We start from the raw sequence: 20,478 nt of genomic DNA, 5'->3' as shown, positions 1-20,478 counted from the left end.
TAAGTATGTGAGGGATGTGTGCTTCACCCCAGAGGAAAATGTATGCTCTGACCCTATGGCTGATTTAAATACAGCATTTTAAAATTCTTCCAAATTATCATTGGTGTCTGACATCCCTGGCTATCCACCCTCATTTTATACTTTTTCTTCTTGGGAGTAAAAAGTAGAAGGATCACGCTAAGAATCACTTGGTCAAGTATATTTCTTACAAAGGTCACAAGACGAGCTCGTTTATTTTCTGTAGTCTTTTGGAAAACAATGACAATTAAAAGAATCTAAAATTTTAATCCTAAGAAATGTGCCTTGGAGATAAGATTACTGATAACTTATAAAGATGCAAATATATTTAAACAGAGAAATGAGCCACTAGTGGAAGTAAAAATGGGGGCACAACTTGAAAAAACATCACGGGTGGAAACAGTCACTTCCAAATTCAATTTTCAACCTGTTATAATCCATTTCAAGTTGTTACCAGCTCTCATCTCTATTCAGCAGCTTTCTGGCTTTCCCCCTAATTTCATTCTTGCTCTCATTTTTATCTGTAGCTCTTCACATAAAAGGAAAAGTAAACATTTTAAAGTAAAAATCACAACGTTCCTTCTAACACTTCTGAGAGGCTTTTTAAATACTAACTTATATGGTAGGTTAAATAGTGCCCCACTAAAATTACAGGGCCTTCCTGGAACCTAAGAATTGTGAGGGTTAATTTTATGCATTGACTTGATTGTACCACTGGGTAACCAGATATCTGCTCAAATGTTAGTCTGGGTGTTACCCTGAGGGTGTTTTTGGATGAGTTTAACATTTAAACCAACAGAATGAGTAAAGCAAACATTAAGTAAAGCATAATGTAGGTGGGCCTCATCCAATCAGTTTAATAGAACAAAAGGGATGGCTGTACTTAAATTAAGAGGGAATTCCCTTGACTCAGCCTTCAAAGTGAAAGTTTTTTTTTTCCCCACTTTCAGACTCAGACTGACACACAGACTTTTCTGGGGTGCCAAGCCTTCCATTCTTTCTGGTTCTCAGACTTTGTGGCTCAGACTGGAACTAACCATCAGCTCTCCTGGGTCTCTAGCTTGCTGACTGCACATTTTGAGACTTGTGAACCTCCATAATTGTTTAAGTCTATACATTTTATCGGAGAAGGCAATGGCACCCCACTCCAGTACTCTTGCCTGGAAAATCCCATGGACAGAGGAGCCTGGTAGGCTACAGTCCATGGGGTCTCCAAGAGTCGGACACGACTGAGCGACTTCACTTTCACTTTTTCCGTTCATGCACTGGAGAAGGAAATGGCAACCCACTCCAGTATTCTTGCCTGGAGAATCCCAGGGATGGTGGAGCCTGGTGGGCTGCCGTCTATGGGATCGCACAGAGTTGGACACGACTGAAGCAACTTAGCAGTAGCATACATTTCATTGGCTGTTTCTCTTGAGAACCCTGACTGATATAAATGACCTTGTTTGGAAACAGGAACTTTGCAGGTGCAATTAAGTTGAGGTCATACTGGATTTAGGTGGACCCTAAATCCAAAGACTGCTCTCCTTGTAAGGAAATCAGACATATGGAGCTACAAATAGAGTAAAAGCCCACGTGACTAGAGGCACACATTGAAGTGATGTCGTTATAAACCAAGTATCACCAAGGATTGTAAGAAGCAACCAGAAGCCAGCAGACCAAAGGAAGGACTCCTTTTTGAGACTTCAGAGAAATCATGGCCCTGCCAACACTTAATGCTGGACCTCTAGCCTTAAAAATTACTAGATAATAATAAATTTATTGTTTTAAGCTTTCTGGTTTGTGATCATGCATTACAGTCGCCCAGCAAACTAAGAGAATCTATAGCCTCCTTACTATGAACTAGAAAATATCATGTGATCAGCTCCTGTATACATTACCTCTGCTCTAGCCACAAAGGCTTCCCCCACCCCTCGCACTTAAACATGCCAGGCTTACTCCTGAGTCAAGGCCGTGATCCCGTCACTCATCTTGCCTAAACTTCTTCCCTCCTTTCATCATTCAGGCTTCAGTTCAAACATCACCAGAACAAAAAGGACTAATTCAATTACTCCAGTTAAAGTGGCAACACCCTGCCACCCCCCACTACTGCTTTACTTCATAAAACATATTACATCAAAAATAATGTTATTGTTTGCTCTCAGGTTTGCTGTTTGCCTCCCTCAATAGAGTAAAAGCTTCATGAGGCCAAAGGTTTCATCTTGTTCCCCACTCAACCTCAAGTGTCCAGAACTACACCTGACACTTAGAAGGTATTAGATAAATATTCCTGGACAATCGAATCACTGGTGTATCCAAGAAAACACATAAAAATATGATACAGGAAATGCAAAGGACATAAACAAAATGGTAGAGAAAATGAAAATATGGCAAAAATAGAAAAAGAAAAGAAAGGAGAGACAGAATACCAAGAGTCTGTAACAGGTCTGGATTAGATTTTCTACTTAAATATAGGGAAGTTCACTGATGGTGTGGACTGTGACTGTTTGTTCCTTAAAAGTAACTAGTAAACCTAGCAATAAAGGTTTGGGTACTGGGTGGGAAGAAAGGAGGCTAGGACAGATGCTTGCATAGATGGATGGGTGTTGACACAGTGGGATAGACAAACCAATAAAAACCCCAAAACTGGGGAGATTTGAGATAGGAGTAGGGACATCTCAAGAAGCAGTAGAAAAAAACGCATCAACTGTGGTAATAATTGGACTACAGAGCTACAGAACAATAAGATTACTGTATTGCATAATAGTTATGAGAATTCCCTTTTCATCAAACTTGAAATGTTTCAATTCTTTCAACATCTTGAACATTTTGAAAGTATGAAATTTTGTCTGCTTTTTCACAATTAAAATCCTGACCTCAAATTCTTTCAGAGAGAAATTAGTCACATCCATGTGGTTATCTGAATAAAGCATTAAAGGAGTTTATTTCCACAGGGTAGTGGCAGGAAGAGTTTGCTAGATGTGACATTGGGCCACAGAAGAAAAAAAAAAAAAAAAAAGAAAAGAGTACTCCAGAAGAAACAAGTAAAGGTACAAACCATAGGGAAGTAGAGGAAGAAAAGGAGGATGAAGAGGTAGCTTCATACATCCTAGTGGGAGATTCTGCTAATAGCCTCGGGAGTGTGGGACTTCGTCCACAGGATCTTAAACAAGACAGTTTAATAGTGAGTTCTGACTCTCAGAAAAACATCTGTTGGGACTTTCCCAGCCCAGTGGCTGGGACTCCATGTTCTCAAGGCAGGGGGCTCAGGTTCAATCCTTTATTAGGGAACTAGATCCCACATGAATGACTAAGACTGCATGCCAAAACCAAGACCTGGTGCAGCCAACTAAGAAGATGGGCCAAAGAACTAAACAGACATTTCTCCAAAGAAGACATACAGATGGCTAACAAACACATGAAAAGATGCTCAACATCACTCATTATTAGAGAAATGCAAATCAAAACCACAATGAGGTATCATTTCACACCAGTCAGAATGGCTGCTATCCAAAAGTCTACAAGCAATAAATGCTGGAGAGGGTGTGGAGAAAAGGGAACCCTCTTACACTGTTGGTGGGAATGCAAACTAGTACAGCCACTATGGAGAACAGTGTGGAGATTCCTTAAAAAACTGGGAATAGAACTGCCATATGACCCAGCAATCCCACTGCTGGGCATATACACCGAGGAAACCAGAATTGAAAGAGACATGTGTACCCCAATGTTCATCGCAGCACTGTTTACAATAGCCAGGACATGGAAGCAACCTAGATGTCCATCAGCAGACGAATGGATGAGGAAGCTGTGGTACATATACACAATGGAATATTACTCAGCCATTAAAAAAAATACATTTGAATCGGTTCTACTGAGATGGATGAAACCGGAGCCCATTATACAGAGTGAAGTAAGCCAGAAAGAAAAACAACAATACAGTATACTAATGCATATATATGGAATTTGAAAGATGGTAACGATAACCCTATATGCGAGTCAGAATAAGAGACACAGATGCATGGAACAATTTTATGGACTCTGAGGGAGAAGGTGAGGGTGGGACGTTCTGGGAGAATAGCATTGAAACATGTATATTATCGTATGTGAAACAGAACACCATTCCATGTTCGATGCATGAGACAAGGGCTCAGGGCCGGGGCAATGGGATGACCCAGAGGGATGGGATGGGGAGGGAGGTGGGTGGGGGGTCCAGGAAGGGGAACACATGTAAACCCATGGCTGATTCATGTCAATGTATGGCAAAAACTATTACAATATTGTAAAGTAATTAGCCCCCAACTAAAATAAATAAATTTATAAAATAAAAAAAATAAAAAAAAAAAAGAAGATAAGTAAATAAATATTTTTAAAAAACAACAGCAACTGTGGAAGCTTTGTAGAATAACAGGGCAAAGGAAACAGAGGTGGGTCAGACTCTATCATTGCGAGGCGACAGGAAACATCTATGTAAGAAATGATAAGGGCATTTGAGTATCAGTCATAAAGGTGAAAATAATCATAGCCAAATGCTTCCTCAGAAATAGGAGAGTGACTACGTAAACAGGTTAACTAAGAGGAAGGAAAAGAGTTCAAATTTGAAGGTAGTAGCTCTGAGATCCAGTATGGAGACAGGGAAATAAAAGAGTTCAGGTTTGAGAAAACAGAATATAATGAAGACTTAAACTGAGAGGAAAATGGTGTTTGTCATGATTGAGACAAGCAGGTGTTGTGGAACTGACAGCTACAAGGGAATTCAAATCAGAAAGTTTAGAAAAGGCTCCTACGGTAAGTATAAATCTGATGTAAAAGAAGGGAATAAATATTTTTGAGCACAGTCAATGTGCCAAGAACTGTTAAAAGTAATTCAAACACATGGTACCAGGTAATTTTTAAAAGAAACCTTACAAGGTAGACAAAATGACCCCCATTTCGCAGAATAAGAAACCAAAGCTTGGAAAGATCAAGTTTTTTGCTCAAGGTCACATGGATAATACATAGTAAGCTAACTATTAAAACTTGGTCTGTTTGTAACAAATGCCCATGATCACTTCAAAATTTGAGGTTTTGTTCTATGTATTAAGTCTTTAAGTAAGTTTATCTCAAGACTTTTGACAACTTCCTCAGTTACAAAATTCTGTTTAAGTTAGAAGCAATACTTTCCCCTCTGAATAACTCATCATGAATATTTATATAGTCAATTATTCCCCTTAACTTTTTCCTTAGTGACTAATCTAAACAAGTTACTGTTTCTCCTTGATGTGGACAATGTGAGAGTCCCTGTAGACTATTATTCCCTCCTGGCAATGTACTGTGGGGATACATAATTTGGAAATGGCAAGCACATTTGGTTTTTGAGCTTTACCCATGAGTCAAATTCTCCAGCCACACTGGAATTCTTTTTTCTTAATCTTTTTGCTTGTCCAATTGAAAAAGAAATAAAGCTGGAATAACATAGTTATCTTTATTAGAGGCACTTGAGGTAAGTCTCAACTTCCAAAGCTTCTAAAAGTATCATTCAAGTGAGTGGAAGACTGAAAGAGAATTTCATCTCAGCTTAAAATCTAGAGTGGGCATTGTAAACTAAGAGGGATTAAATTCACTCTCCCACTTTAAGTAACTAAAACAACTAGACAAATGTGTGGAAAAAAAAAAAACAAACTTTTTAAGAAACTGGGCAATAGGAGTGTAGTGATCTTTAAGAGACAGAAAGAAAACAAAATAATTCTTACAACTGCCCCAGCATATTCCCTGGAGAGTTTTCATGCTATAGGGTGTAGGGTGTAGGGTGTAGGGTGGCTGGGGGTAACCCAGGTTGATCCCAGAAGAATCCCCGAGTTGAGAAGGTAGAGCTGACAGTCAGAAGAAGCCAAGTCAGCTGAAATTTGCAAAGCAGAGGATGGGAGAAAAGGCAGGTTCACGGTGATAGACGTAGGAAACCTGGAGACATCTTCCCTCTCGTAATCACCCGAGTCCGTATCAGCACATCCATGGGACAAAGTACCCAAGGGAAGGAGCATGACCACCGGGAAGGAGCAGGCAGAATGACTGCCAGAGTCACAGAGGGCAGGGGATAACTGGCACCCCCACCAGCCAGAGTGGAAAAACCTTGTCCACATCAGGAACTAGGCAGAGTCTTCAGCACTGGGGAAAAACAAGCTTTGTCCTAAAGGTTGTTCTGGATGTTCCACCCAGAAAAGCATAAAAGCAAACCTCAGAAGAAATAAAAATATTATTTCCAAGTGGCATAATTGTATCCCAGAAAAAAGCTCAAGAATATTTATGAAAACCAAAAATATCCAGCACTCATCAAAAACAAAAAAATTCCCAATATTTGGCATCTTAAAAAAAAAAAAGTCAGCCACAGACAAAAGCCAGAAAATACAATCTATAATGAGGAAAAAAGCCAATCAATAGAAACAGACTCAAAAATGACCCAAATGACACAGTTAGTAGAATATGAACTTTGAAACAGCGATAACTAGTTTCCACATGTTTGAGAAAGTAATGAAAGCATAAGCATGGTGAGGAGCAAGAAGGAGATATTTTAGCAAACAAAAACTAGTAGTGGTCTTTGACTCTTATCTCCTCATTTTCTGATAGTCATTAAAGTAATTAATTACTAGTTCCCCTCTAAGAAAAAAAAATGGAAGTATCTTTATTCTTTAAAATATCATGGGGGTAGACATTGCCCTCATATCCAAAACAGTCATTTTGTGACTTGATTTGTCAAAGGCATTCATCTTAAAGATTTCAGATTGCAATGGCCCTGAGGTAAGGCTCTGCAACTTCACATCTATTCATGTGAAGGAAATAAGTGACTGGAGGTTTTGAAACATTTCACTGAAAGCCACCTACTTCTTTTTCTTCCCTTTTCTTTTTTCATGTGTGTCATTTCTCCTTCTTTCATCTTTTAATAGTGCTGCAAGAAGAATGAATTTTAATAATAAGCAACATAAACCCAAAGTATATCACAGACTGACCTGACACAAGATTGACAGGATTGTTACAGCCCTAGTATTTTTAAAAACTTTTTTACTATGGTAAATATATACACACACACACACACACACACACATAAATATATATATAATGCAATATTTCAACTAATTTTAAGTGTACAATTCAGTGGCATTAATTACATCATAATGCTATGCAACCATCAAAACCATCTATTTCCAAAACTATTTCCTCACCACAAACAGAAACTTTGTTACAGTTAAACCATAACTCTCATCTTTCACATTTCCCTACTCCTACCACAGGTCCCTGGAAACTCCCATTCTACTTTCTGCCTCTAGGAACTTGCATATTCTAGATACTTCACATAAGAGGCATCAGAAAATATTTGTCTTTTTATGTCTAGATTCTTCCACTGAGCATAATGCTTTCAAGACTTGAACTTCATTCTTTTTTATGGCTAATACTCCCATGTGCATATATGCCACTTTTTGTTCATCCATTTACCTGCTGATGAACTCTTGGGATGTTTCCATCTTTTGGTTACTATAAATGATGCTGCAGTGAAAACTGGCATGTAAGTATCTCTTTGAGGACCTGGTGTTTGAGTATATACCTAAAAGGAGAATGGGTGGTGTGTATGGTAATTCTGTTTAGCTTTTTGAGGAATGCCAAGCTGTTTTCCACAGTGGATTCATCATTTTATATTTCCACCAGCATGTATGAGAGTTTTCTTGCCAACACTTGCTATTTTCCTTTCTTTGAAAGTATAACTATTCTAGTAGCTGTAAAGTAGTATCTCATTCTGGTTTTGATTTGCATTTCCCCAATCACTGTAATGATGAGCATCTTTCATGGGCTTACTGGTTATTTGTGTATCTTCTTTGCATAAATATCTGCTTAAGTCCTTTGCCCATTATTAAATTCAGTTGTTTGTCTTTTTGTTGTAGTCTTTACATATTCTGGGTATTAAACATTTATCAATTATATGATTTGCAGATAATTTCCTCCCACTCTTTAGGTTTTCTTTTAATTTTCTTGACACTACCCATTGATGCACAGAAGTTTTTAATTTTGATGAAGTCCCACTTATGTATTTTCTCTCTAGCTACTTGTGCTTTTGATGTCATATCTAAAAATCCACTGCAAATTCAAGGTCAAGAAGATTTACACACATTTTCCTGTAAGAATTTCATGGTTCTAGCCCTTACATTTAGGTCACTTATTCATTTTGAGTATTTTTGTTCATGGTGTGATGTAGGGGTCCAAATTCATTCTTTTGCATGGGAAAACTCAGTTGTCCCAGCACCATCTGTTGAAGAGAAAATTCTTTCCCAACTGAATGGATGTAAAACTCATGTTAAAAATTACTTTGCTATAGATGTATGAGTTTATTTCTGAACTCTCAATTCTATTACATTGGTCCATATGCTTACACTAACTCTAGTACCACACAGCTTCGATTACTGTAGCTTTGTAGTAAGTTTTGAAATTGGGAAGTGTGACTCTCCCAAACTTGTTTTATTTCAATACTGTGTTGACGTTTAAGGGCTTCATGCCATTTCATATGATTATGAGTGTCTGATTTTCCACTTTTGCAAAAAAGGATGTTGGAATTTTCACAGACATTGCACTGATTCTGTAGATTGCTTTGAAGGGTATTGATATCCTAACAATTTTCAGTATTTCTATCCATGATCACAGAATATCTTTTGTCAATTTCTTTTGATCAAAAGGGAAACAAGTTCAGGGAAACCAGTAAAAAAGATCTCAATAACTATACAATCCGGTGTTCTTGTCCCTTGACCTACTGTGCTTTCATTTCTCTACTCTGTGATGAAATTATGATTAACTAATCCTGGAATAATTTCCAGAGTCAATATTATCTTGTATTAAAAGCACAACAAAATCTCAGAACATTTATTTAAGCATTAAGTATTGTTAACAAATTAGATAAGAAATAGATATAGCTTTATTATTATAATTTACAGTCCTACCACAAACTTAATGAAACATATAAACACAATGAAATATTCTTGCATATATATATCCATACTCACAGTAAAAGACTGAGTATTCTTTATTTATATATTTGATACTACACCATATTAAAAGAAGAGGTAATTATAACTAAGATATTAAGAGTTTGGCAAAAATATTATACTTTTTGTTTATCCCACTTAATTCTTGCACACATTTGCTTGTGTGCTCAGTCACTAGGTCATGTTTGACTCGGGCTCTTCTGCCCATGGCATTTCTCAGGCAAGAATACCAGAGTGGGTGGCTATTTACTCTCTAGGGCACCTTCCCAACCCAAGGATCAAACCTGTGGCTCCTTAACTGGAAGGTGGATTCTTTATCACTGAGCCACCCAGGAAGCTCAAGAATTTAATAGTCCATAATATCAAATGTAACCCTAAATCCAACAACCTTTCCTGAGAGGTACAGGAAGATGTCTGTGTTTTAGGGTTGCCCAAATTGGCTGACAGAGAAACGTACAGTAAAAAGCTTTGAGTACACACCCCTAAGATACCTGTTTATGAATTATGTATAAGAACTACTCCCTACTTATTAGATTGAATATTAGTAAAGCTTAATTTCTATTTTTTAAAGAAAAAATAAGCCATAATATTTTTTCCTATAATACACTGGATCATCTTGTACAGCATAATCAAGAAAACTACTTTAGAGAATTAAAAAAGAGGAAAACAAAAGGGGAAGGTTTTTGTTCTTTATGATACAATCTAATTCTACTGCTTCTTGAAACTCAGAGATTCTGAATGCTGTCTCATTTTTAAGCCAAAGCAATCTTGAGAAAGTACAACAAAGTTGAAAGTATCAGGCTCCCAGACTTGACACTATACTACAAAGCTATCGTAATCAAAACACTATGGTATTGGCACACAAACAGACACGTGGGTCAATGAAACAGAATAGAGATCACAGAAATAAACCAATGCTCATATGGTCTATTGATCTATGACAAAGGAGCAAGAATATATGATAGGGAAAAGAGAGTATCTTTAACACATAGTGTTTCGAAAATTGGACAGCCACATGCAAATGAATGAAAGTGTACCACTTTCTCATATTATATAGAAAAATAAGCTCAAAATGGATTAAAAACTTAAATATAAGACCTGAAAGCATAGTATTCCTAGAAAAAAAAAAAATCACAGGCAGTAATTTCTTTGACATTAGTCTTACCAATTTTTTTTGGATATACTTCCTCAGGAAAGGGCAACAAAAGCAAAAATAAACAAATGGGACTATATAAAACTAAAAAGCTTTTTGAACAGCAAAGGAAACTACCAACAAAACAAAAAACACTGATTTGGAGAAGATATTTGCAAATGATATTTCTGATAAGGGGCTGCTACCCAAAATGTATGAAGAACTCATAGAACTCAATGTCAAAAAAATAAACAACCTGATTAAAAAATACGTAGAGCACCTAAACAGGGATTTTTCAACAAAGACATACAGATGGCCAATAAGCACACGAAAAATGTTAACATTACTAATCATCAGGGAAATGAAAATCAAAACCACAGTGAGATTATCACCTCACACCCGTTAGAATGGCTGGTATCAAAAAGACAAGAAACAACAAGTATTGGTGAGAAGGTGGACAAAAAGGGAATCACTGTGCGTGGCTGTTGAGAATGTGAATCTGTGCAGCCACTGTGGAAAATAGTATGAAGATTACTCACAAAACTAAAAATAGAACTACCATATGATCCAGCAATTCTACTTCTACTTCAACAGAAACAGTAAATCAAAAAAAAAAAAAAAAAAAAATGTACCCCTCCACTCATTGCACCATTTACAACAGCCAAGATACGAAAGCAACCTAAATGTTCATCATCAGCTAAATGAATAAAGAAAATACTATACACTGACGCACACATACAAAGGAAGACAACTCAGCCATAAAAAAGAATGAAATCTTTTCAGTGGCAGCAACATAGATAAACTGAAGGATACTATGCTAAGTGAAATAGACAGAGAAAATGAGTACCGTATGATTTCACTTATACATGGAATCTACAAAACAAAGCAAATGAACAAACAAAACAGAAACAGCTGCATAGACATGGAGAACAAACAAGTGGTTGTCAAAGAGGAGAGAGGTGATTGTGGGAGGACAGACAGACAAAATCAGTAAAGGGAATTAAGAAGTATAAACTTCCAGTTATAAAATAAATATATCACCGGGATATAATGAACCCATAGAGAATACAGTCAATGATACCATAACAAATTTGTATTGTGATACATGAAAGATGGATTATTGTGGTGATCATTTCATAATGTATAAAAAATATCCAATCACTATGTTGTACACCTGAAACACACGTAGTATCGTATATTAATTATATGCTGCCGTGCTGTGTTCGTTGCTCAGTTGTGTCCAACTTTTTGTGACCCCATGGACTGTAGCCCGCCAGGTCCCTCCATCCATGGGGATTCTCCAGGAAAGAATACCAGAGTGGCTTGCCATGCCCTCCTCCAGGGGATCTTCCCAGCCCAGGGATCGAACCTAGGTCTCCAGCATCGCAGGTGGATTCTTTGCTGTCTGAGCCACCAAGGAAGCTCAAGAATACTGGAGTGAGGAGCCTATCCCTTCTCCAGGGGATCTTCCCCAGGAATCAAACTGGGGTTTCCTGTATTGCAGGCAGATTCTTTACCAGCGAAGCTACCAGGGAAGCCCATATGAATTAAATTAATTAATTAATTAAAAAGAAAAAGAACGATGGTTAGAATCCTGAACTCACCACCTGTGGTGACTGAAGGGTAATCTGTTGCTTTTGGAAAAAAAGAAAGGATGAAAGGAAAGAAAGAAAGATGAGGGAAGGCGGGGAGAGGGAGAGGGAAAGAAGTGATGAGAAGAGACAAGAAGAGAAAAAAGAAAAGAAACGGAAATTTCTCAAATTGAGTATGCTAATCACAAAAGGTAAAATGGTGTTACTTCTGGGAATGCTCTTCAATGGTTACCCAAAGTATTTTTTTTAGTAACAGTAGAATTATTTTCTTCCTCTATTAAAAGTTTCTGCAAATAAATCAAACAGATTGGTAAGAAAAAAAGAATACTGTCTCAATCTGTTAGTATTCCTTTCTTGTTATCACACATAAAATTTTCCCCCTACTCGATCTATTTTAAAGGAAAGTTTTAAAATGTTGCTCTCAGGTGCAAAGATGCGTCAAGGATCCTGTTCTACGACACATTAGGGACGGGTGTGAGACGACCCCAGGAAGGCAGAAGTGGTTCCCTGCCTTGCTGGTGCACAGGGGGCTGGAGAGTGGTTAGAACAGGTCTGGAAGGCTGACAGACCCCCTTAAGAGGCATGTGGTGTGTGCTCACGGCAGGGTTTCCTCTAGAAATCAGAGGGAAATTTTAATTCCTTCACTTGCCAAGTAAGCGGTGGGTTACTCATCCCTTCAAACAGGAATAACATGAAAGAAAGGGGCTGTTACTGATCTCACAGGTGAAGAAATGACAAAAGGCCCACATTTAAATATGTCATCTCCCAGTTGCAGCACTGCCAGACTAGTTCATTTGCAACACTGATACTAAAAAGTATTATCACTTCCTTTTGTAATCTATTGTCTCTAAGCTGACAGATACGCCCAACCAACCTTATAATTCTTTAAAACACATTTTAAGTCAAACTAGAAAACAGGATGACACTATAAAGCAAGGGTCAAATATTTGTCTGCCAAGAGAGGATAAATGCTTGGATATTTACAAAATGATGTGAAGGGATGTGCTGGTGAACTGAAACTGGACTCAAGGGATGTGTGGTCTGGTGGTTTTAGTTTGTTTTTTTTTAACTTACGTCGCTGAGCCTTTCCCGAGAGCTGCTCCTGTGGAAGCCTTTGGATTCTCCACTGGCGCTTTCACTGTCACTGTCCCTGCAGCTGTGCTGCCCTGGCTTGAGCTGAAGGAAAAAGAAAAGAGAAAAAAGAAAAGTGTCAGTGGTCACCTCACACAACTGCTCCTTCACCCTTATTCTTTAAGCCTTGTCAAAAATGAACAATTTAAGGTCCTGATCTTTAGCATTTTTCTCAGCTTCTGAATAGGGCCAGGCAAGCTGCTGTAGAAAGAAATGTGGAGGATAAGATAAGTGAAACATGTAGCATAAAATGTCAATGTAGATAAAAGACCTGAGCAAGCCTTAAATAAACACTTGAAAAGTCTAACATGAATCTTGGAGGGTAATCTTCCCTGAGATTTTTCCAATCCAGGTTTCACCAACTATGTTTTCCATCTTATTTTCTCTGTCCTCTTCTGGAGAAAAAAAAAGAAACAACAGGACAAAAAACAAGTTTTTCTTTTCCTAAGAGAAAATGATGAGATTCTTTATATTATCCTTTAACCACTAGGGAGACAATGACTCTGTTTTTCAAGATAATATTCTAAAGATATTTTAAAATACCAAATTAAGACCTACAGCTTACGTAAATTAAGCCAGCATCCATTCAACAACTATGTATGAAGTATAACATCTGAGCCTGGAAGTAAAAACTAGAGATATGGTGCTTACTGAACAACTTAAACAGTCTCTGCTGTTTAATATCTTTACAAAGCTACGTTACCAGTTTCTACACATTTACTGGCCCTGATTTTCACGTTCAGGATGTTGGACCCATTTACCCAGATCTGATTTTCCATTCAAAATTAACAAACACACAGAACAGCAAACCGTGAGTCTATATAAGACTGAGTCAAATTCACATGGACCATTAGTCTGTGATGTTATCACCAACCACGTTTGCAGAGAACCCAAGCAATGTTATGCAAGTTACAACACACAGCCCCTTTACAATGTGCTCACTCTAGCAAGAGAAAGATAGAGCAGGATAAACAGATACAGTAACACTAGGAAATACATACATGCTAAACGAAAACCAGAAACGAGCCAGTGATGTTAGGAGGAAAGGTAATTTCTGAAGTCTTGGATTGTAAAAGAAGATTAAGTTCCTATGGCTGAAAGGAAGAGAGAAAGATACTCTTTATGAGAGAAAAGTGTCAAAAAGAAAAGGCAGGGAAACCAACAGGCTAGGAAATGATCAGGAATCTTATTGGAAATTTAAGAAAAAACTTCTTTTGTGAGGAAAAAGGAAGAAACAGTAGAGGGGGGCATGGGGCGGAAAATGGGAAATATCAAGCAGAACCCAAGCCCCTTATTTCTGGGTAGCAGGGAACTTCAGAGAGCACAACAGGTAACAGGTACCAAACCTCCTGGCTGCAGGTTTTCATGTGGCTCTGGGACCACGGGGGAAGGTGAACCAAGATGAATGGAGAATGAAATCAAATCAGCATTCCCTGTAGCTTTAATGTGCCTCTTAAAAGACTATAGTTCAGACCTGACTTTTGGTCATACCATCTAATCAGCTATTCCCAAATCCCCACTATGTAAAAGGCATTCTCTTTTTTTATTTCAACATTTCTACAAATCCACTTTTATCACTTCCTTCTAAAATCCCTTTTTCCAGGAAGTCTTCTCTAATGGAACCAAGAAAAATGATCCTAATTTTATTCTGTATCCTCCTGAGCCCTTAAGTACTTAGTTTCCTCCTAAGTTACTGTTAAATCTGCTAATTCTAAGTTAATTCCGATGCAAGCTATATGAGCCTTTTCTTATTACTATGGAATAAAAGTTCAGAATACTGTCATTCTTTTCAAGTTTTCATTTTTATACTTGTAATAAAGGGAAATTTAACCTAAAATGAACATCAATTCCTTTCAATTTCCTGAACACGTCATGTCCATTCCTGGTCTGTACTTTTTCACACTAGATTTTCTCAGTCTGGAATGCTCACTCTCATTCTCTCTGCACTTTTCAGGTCAAAGTTTTTTTTGAAGCTCAGATATTATCTCTTCCACCATGGTCTTTAAAGCGTTCTTTTTCTATATATTTATTTTTTGACATATGCCTTCAAAGTCTAGCAAGCATCTCATTTTTCACTGAACGCCTTTTATAATTGTGATATATTTTATCGTTTTAAAAGGCCTGCATTAAATATATTTACACTGATGATAAAATCTGTGTGTGGAGTGTAATTCATAAACAATGTCAGAACTCTTATCTCACTGGATCTCTGAGTTAAGTAGAGGCAGGTAAAACTAACTCCAATGTGTGGAATGGAAAAAAAAAAAAAAAAAACGAATAAAGGAAATCTGCTCAGAATTAGGGAACAGATTGAGGACTAACCCCATGTCTCCACTGCCTATTGCTATCTTCATTGTACTTCATAGTGCTTGCTTAAATGTTTACATTTAACCTGGAAATAATGATTCTGTGGTAGACCAGTATTCTCCCATAGAATTTATTTTCAAAACATCTGTGGTAACTAACTGTATTCACAAAGAAATCTTATTAGGTAACATTTGATCAAATAATGTTTATAAAAACTAAGTCCTCCAACTTAGAGGAGAAATAAACATCAAACTTGGAACTCAGAGAATAAGAAAATTAAGACTTTTCCTAATGCTCAAATGGCTTAAGAAAATCTGGACTTTCCATTTGGGTCTCTTCCACGTTTCTTCATGGAAGGAAAAGGATGACTTCAACAAGGTCCAACAAGAAACCCCAGTGGCCCTGATGTAAATTATCTGACTGAATGTTGATCTAGGCTAAGAGCAAAACCCAAGAAAAACTCAGAGGAAGCAGCTTACTAGCCTTCCTTATGTCCTGCCAGCAAAAGCACTTCAGTGAATTCTCTTCAGAGAGCCTTACATAAAATCCACCCCTATACTACCCCTTTCACCTCCAAAGCCAGGCTCAAGTTTAAAGGAAACTTAGGATTTTAAGCTGTCAGACAGCTCAATATTTCAAAGATATAGACTGACTACAGTAAGTACTAAAGCTAAACCACAAGATTTCAGGCAAAGAAGTATTCCTTCCTAATCCCATGAATACATTTAAGACTGGCATTTTCAACCACATCCAATGGATCATTCGGGGTAGCATAACTAACTCAGGAGTTGTAATCCTTCACCTGAAATTCCCAGCTATTACCTACAACCAAGAGACATTACAAAGGCCAGGTGCTGGCTTAAACATTTAAAGACCTAAGAAAAATGAATCTGCATGCATTGATTTCTCCTAGCATTCACAGCAGCTCTGTTATAAGAAAGTTTCTGCTATAAATGATGCAATGAAATTTTTTACCATCAGTCTTTAGATATCTAAGGACCTCACTTATTTAAAAATTACTACAATTCACTCTAGTTTTAGAAGTTTCTACCCATTAGGTATCAGTTCAATTCAGTTCAGTCGCTCAGTCGTGTCTGACTCTTTGAGAGAGTATATTATACCATTAGGTATAATATAGTTTAAGAATCAGAACTAGGAAAAAAAAAAAAGTGAAAGGAAGCTAGCATCTATCATGAGTGGCTGTAATACTGTCAAGCAGGATTATCATCTTTTGTAAAATGTAAGAAGCCAGCGTGCTTTCATTAGATTTCATAGTCAGCAGTATATTTACCATGCTCTGAAAGTGTGTTGTCATCACAGAGTTAACTATTATTAATGACTAATTAGGAAAATAACGATATATGGTTTTATTATGGCTAATGAACATGTAACAGAGTTCCATTGCCCTGGACTGAGGGAAGGTGGAGCAATTCTATGCACATCTGGCAAAATTTGTGAGCCAGGCTGTGCCATTCTTTTCAGTGTGTGTATGGAGAGTTCCAACAAGATGCAAGATGTTCAGAAGGTGTCATTAACCCTTCAAACAAAACCCACAAAGGGATGAAGTATGTGAGAAGATACCTATGCCTAGAACTCTAGAAGACTGATGTGACTTACGCAGTGCCATGCACAAGAACAGCTGAAAGTAATCTCCTACTCCAGTTTTGGTTCCTCAAAGCACCATAAATCTTAATCTTGGACTGCTGGGTATTCCTGCAGAGACCTAAATGAACAATGTAATACATTTCTTGAAGGTGCCAATAAGCACCAAATCTCCTGTTCAATGATATTTTAAAATATGGCTCCATTAACATCAAAATAGTGAGTATTTAATCTCATAAAAGTGGTGTTTTATTTTTCCCATATAAAACTGTCCCCAAGTGGAGAAAGTTTCATAGATTGAGTGGCATTTGACTGTTTTATTTCTTAGGCTTTAAAAGGTATTTCAGAGGAGAGGCACAGAACCAAAGTAAATAACTTAATGAAAAGGTTGGACACATCAAAACAAGCTAGCGGGAAATGACTAGTACAAACAAAATTACAAAGTTGAATAGAAAAAACTTGTTCTTAAGAAATAAATACTGTACTTTTAAATGCATAATAATAACATGTGACAGAAACAAAAATTAAATTCTGGAAACTAGGGTAGTGCAAGGAATTTGTGTGAAATTTCTCTGGGATCACAGAATCAGAAGTTATACTGTTATTGTTTTCAACAGTTAGAGAAAGAATTTTAAGGATTTCATAATCATGAAATTAATCACTAGTAAAATTTAAATACTAAAGTTAAATTTGCTTTCTAAGTTACTATCAAATGTAAAAGAATAAAAATCATAATTAACAGAAATGGAAAAAAATAAGGGAAATAGCAAGAAAGCAAGCATGTGGTTAAGTATATCGGTTATTATAACAATAACATACATGGATTAAGCTCCCATTTTTTTTTAAAGGCAAGGATATCTAGTATGTATTAGGTAAAGTAAAAAAAAAAAAAAAAAATGTATTTGTTGGTCATAAAGCACTCCTAAATTTTAAAAGAGAAAAAAAGACAAAATATTAGAAATAAATGGCTAAAGTCATATGCCAAAGATAATCATATTATATCAATAAAAGGTATAATATTTACCTTTTACACTTCTGTTCTTTATACAAAGGAAATCAACGGGAGTTAGAAAACTTTAGCATGCTACTTACACTAAGAAAATAAAACAACAGAAAGGGACCCAGGGGTTATGTTACAGAACTCAGTTTGACTCAAGCAATACATATTAAATTAGGTAACTTATTAGACCACATCTTCCAGAGCATCCAGGGGACTTTACCACAAACTGAAGATGGAGTAGGCTACACAGAATATCAAGGTATTAAAATTAATGACATTTTAAACTGAATATCCATATTACCCAGAGATTTTTATTCAATATAAAGATAATAAAAAATTCTCTCCACAATTGTAACTGATTCATAGAAAAAATAACAAACAGCACTTATAAATTAAGAAAGTGAAAATTATAAATACATAAATAAAACATTTAACAAGATCTGTTAATTCTGTGCTAGAGCTTAACTTATGTATTTTCTACCAGATTGGAAGTAACAGAAATAAACAGCCTAACTACAGAGAACAAAAAGTAATACAACAAGAAAATCAACAGTGGGGAAGATTAGAGAAAGGAGATTACAAAAATAAACACTACATAATGAATTGGAAGCTTAAATATTATACAATTAATAAATTAAAGTAAAATTGGGAGAAAAGCCCATAAATATAAAAGAGATATACTTCTTATATATCTAAGAATAAAGAGATCAAAACCCAGAAATAGCATAATAATACTGTGCCAATACAATGTAATAATAATATGATAATCATTACAAAAATGTGATAATGAAAATATTCTAAATTAAATAGTAAACCTAATTTTCTGTTGATATCAACAAAAATCATACTAAACTAGCTTTAATTTTTAAAAAATTTTAACAAAATTTTATCCAGAGCTTGGAAAAAAAAAATAGTAAAGCTAATCTGTGCCCAAATCTGATAGTAACAAAACAAAGAGATCTACAGGATGATCTTAATTTTAAAAAGCTGCAAAACTCTGATGAAAGGCAACAAATTCAACTTAACAATAAACAAAAAATAGCCCCCAAATTCTAATGAATTTTGCAAAAGAATGTAAGAACCCACCAATTTTCAAATGGGTACAAGGGAAATTTTTGAGGTGATGGTCAAGTTTAAAAATTGTAGTATGGTGATGGTGGTACATCTCTGTTAATATATTAGACTGATAATGAATAAATTTCATCACATATAATGAAAATATAATGCTATATATAATTAATATTTTAATAGAGAAGTTTATTTCAAAAAGATAAGAATCCATCAGTGTTTCCTGGGTGGCCCAGTGGTATAGAATCACTGACCAATGCAGGAGCTGCAGGTTAAATCCCTAGGTCAGAAAGATACCCTGGAGAAGGAAATGGCAGCCCACTCCAGTATTCCTGCCTGGGAAATCTCATGGACAGAGGACCCTGGCAGAATACAGTCCATGGGGGTTGCAAAAGAGTTGGACACAACTTGGTGACTAAACAACAAGAAGTTTCATGAATTTCATCTTTTATTCCAGAAAAGAGTTCCCTGGTTGAAGACTTACCTGATTAAATCAGACTAATGAAGCAAAAGAACACAATTCTCTTTCTTCAAGTCAACCGTCCATATAAAAATCTAATCATGGGAGTAAACAGGGGGTGTATCTGGAGGGTCATCTTGGAATCTTGCCTATTAAAATCAGTTTCCAAAGACAAAAGGAGAAACTGCCTCAGTCCATGCATCATAAACAGGGTTCTTGGATATGCCTGGATTTTTGAGTGTCATTTCTCTTTGTCACTGATGTACCCAAATAAATACTTAAGGTATTCCATAGATAATAACATTAAGATTGTGTTATTTGCCTGAAAAAAGAGAAACTACTGAAGTACTTACACTGGACAATCACATATAGTATCCAAATTTAAACAGATTCAGTGGACTTCACAGCAATATAAAAAATTGAAAGTTAATCAAATAAAGAGTAGAAAATAAGCTAAGATCAATCTAACTATGTAGTCTCAAATATAAACAAAAAGCAATTAAGAGCAACTTAACCAACTTTGATATTCTTCCAACAGACAAATGCAACCCAAACAACAAAACTTAATAATGTCCTATGGCTTCTCCAGAGAATCATAACTCCACTCTATGATTTGGCCAAGAGGCTATTATGATACTATCTCTTCATAACTTAATAATGTGAAGGAAAGGGAATGGAAGTGTAAAAATCAGGGCTCATATATAAATCAAATCTGTATCTAGAACCTGGGTACTATTTCCAAGTTGAATTATGTTGACAAAAGGCATGATAACAACCTGACTTTTCATTTCCTATCAAAAAAGAAGTCTAAACTATCTGGGGGAAAAATAATGTACAAGAATGAGATTAAAGGGAAAAGCCTGTCTATTTGGCATTCCTTAAGTATGACTGTGGAGTGAAAGATAAATCTGTTTTCATATAGGTTCAGAAATCCACAATAAACATATGCAACACAAAAATAATTTGATGAAGGGATGTTTGACTGCTTTGGTATAGTTTCTAGACTTCTGGTAGTGAGATTTTGATTACTGAAAAGAATTTCTGAGACAATATCATTTGGTTAGTGAGTAAATAGTGCTGCTATGAACACAAGAATACATGTTATCTTTTCAAATTAGAATTTTCTCTTTTCCAGATAAATCCCTAAGAGTGGTACTGCTGGATCATATGGTAGTTCAGTTTTTAGT

The 20,478-nt window shown here is 36.3% G+C and overlaps 1 protein-coding gene across 7 annotated transcripts in view; it reads right to left on the bottom strand.

The window, feature by feature from the left end:
* AUTS2 (activator of transcription and developmental regulator AUTS2) overlaps nt 1-20,478 on the bottom strand; it is a 1,212,852-nt gene that overhangs the window by 678,556 nt on the left and 513,818 nt on the right. For all 7 annotated transcript variants that reach the window (XM_081558012.1, XM_081558014.1, XM_081558015.1 and 4 more), the window contains exon 3: nt 12,798-12,899. In XM_081558012.1, coding sequence (XP_081414138.1) covers nt 12,798-12,899 — 102 coding nt within the window. The remainder of the gene's footprint in view (nt 1-12,797; nt 12,900-20,478) is intronic.

This window comes from Giraffa tippelskirchi, chromosome 13, assembly GCF_054371585.1.
Source record: "Giraffa tippelskirchi isolate mGirTip1 chromosome 13, T2T-mGirTip1v1.2.pri, whole genome shotgun sequence".
NCBI classification, from domain to species: Eukaryota; Metazoa; Chordata; class Mammalia; order Artiodactyla; family Giraffidae; genus Giraffa; species Giraffa tippelskirchi.
The sequence above is the reverse complement of the archived record's forward strand: the minus strand, read 5'-3'. Positions and strand labels throughout refer to the sequence as shown.